This window comes from Scylla paramamosain, chromosome 15 (genome assembly GCF_035594125.1).
Source record: "Scylla paramamosain isolate STU-SP2022 chromosome 15, ASM3559412v1, whole genome shotgun sequence".
Classification (NCBI taxonomy): domain Eukaryota; kingdom Metazoa; phylum Arthropoda; class Malacostraca; order Decapoda; family Portunidae; genus Scylla; species Scylla paramamosain.
The window spans coordinates 15,531,717-15,533,511 of record NC_087165.1 but is presented as its reverse complement, the minus strand read 5'-3'; the positions used below and the strand labels follow the sequence as shown (position 1 = coordinate 15,533,511).

Sequence of the window (1,795 nt, the reverse complement as noted above, 5' to 3'; positions counted from 1 at the left end):
CTGAAGCACCGAAACCCACGAGTCCCTGAAGCAGCACTGACCCTCAGCACTGCAGGGACGCGGCGGCGGCTTGGAGATAGCCATAAATCAAGAAGTCATATTGATCTGCCATGCATTGTTTATTTTACTTAGAGAACAGAGGTAACAAGACATATCGATAATAATGTGGTAATAATTTCAGGAATGAACCCCCATATGAAACGTTACACCGTTACGCCCAAGGCTCAGCGCGTTACGTAGCTTTCCTCCCGTCACTCCACACAGCTACAGTCAAGGATGATTCCAAGGGCATCTCATATTGCGTGTTCCGTTATCAGTAACATTACACATCAAGCAGATCCTCTCCCCTAACGAGCGTCACACTGAATGATGACAAGGAGTGAGTGAGTGGTGGTTCAGGCAGTAGCTGTCACTCACCAATGGCTAGGCAGAAGGTCACAGCATTGATAAGCTTCCCGATCGTGAGAGTCATTGTGGCTTTTTCCATGTCACGGCCTGACCCTGCGAGGAAGACGGGAACACTGGATGGGCGGAGGAGTAGGAGCGCGGCGGAGCACACCCTCACTCCACTGCTGCCCGTGGGTTACTAAGGCGGTGATGCACGGCCTGTAAAGTGATGCCGTGCACATCCCACTGCAATCTTCCTTTCTCAGAATAATTATTCTTGGACTAGATCAAGATTAGATTACGCTCCATCCAGTACTTGTAGAAATGAATATAAATAAACTAGTTTTGTAAGTTTGATATAGAGAGGGGAGGGCGCGGGAAGGTAGGGTGGGCGGGCGGGCGGCCGGGAGGCTGGCTGGCTGGCAGGTACTGTTGCCAGAACAGAATGACAATGTACGAAAGTCATTCTGAAATTTTAGCAAGACTTTTGACAAAATATTTACCAAAACTTTTCTTTTTATGATTATTTGGATAGTTATTTGGACTGCAAGCGTTAAAGTTGAACAAATGTAGCAGAGATTGCTAATATTACGAGTCTTGACTTCCTGCAGGTGAGGGGTGGGAGCCGTCACGCCGCTTCCCCAGGAATTCTAACTGGCTGCCTAGAACAATGCACCAGCCTAACTTTTTTCTTCCACAACATTAACTAAACGGCAATTTAAACCCTTCCTGCCTGGTCCATCACCATTCCTTCCATTCTCGCCTGCCGGAGCATTTCTAAACTCCCCAAGACAGCCCTTCATTATGCTCCTCATTCTGGTAAACTAGTTTTCATAAACATACGCCATCAGTGTTTTATATTCAAATGATTAAGTCTTCAAGTATTGATAAATACGTAAAACTAATGAAAAGGTGTCCCTAATGAAATAAAACGTGGTAATTTTCCTACGTTGTTTTTACGACAGCCATGGATACCGATCCATGTTAGAAAAGTGAGTGGCGGTAATAGGGGGCACGAAAATCTTGTTCTTAGACTGTGTATTGTGCAAGCCACTCGTCTTTCCTTACACACATTGTTTTTAGGATTATTAATGAGAAAAAAGAGACGAGGTTTTGCATATATAACCATTCTCTCCTCACACACACACACACACACCGCGTAGTGTAGTGGTTAGCACGCTCGGCTCACAACCAACTCGGGCCGCGGCCGGGTTCGAATCCCGTGCGCGGCGAGGCAAATAGGCAAATGTTCACCTAGCAGCAAGTAGGTACGGGATGTAACCCGAGGGGTTGTGACCTCGCTGTCTCGGTGTGTGGTGTGTCAGTGGTCTCAGTCCTACCCGAAGATCGGTCACTATGAGCTCCGAGCTCTTTCCATAGGGGAACGGCTGGCTGGGTGACCAGCAGA

The 1,795-nt window shown here is 47.3% G+C and overlaps 1 protein-coding gene across 2 annotated transcripts in view; it reads right to left on the bottom strand.

The window, feature by feature from the left end:
- LOC135107526 (uncharacterized) overlaps positions 1-639 on the bottom strand; it is a 114,856-nt gene extending 114,217 nt beyond the window's left edge. For both annotated transcript variants that reach the window (XM_064017489.1, XM_064017488.1), the window contains exon 1: positions 418-639. In XM_064017489.1, coding sequence (XP_063873559.1) covers positions 418-487 — 70 coding nt within the window. In that variant the 5' untranslated portion in view covers positions 488-639. The remainder of the gene's footprint in view (positions 1-417) is intronic.
- Between the last annotated feature and the right edge of the window lie 1,156 nt (positions 640-1,795).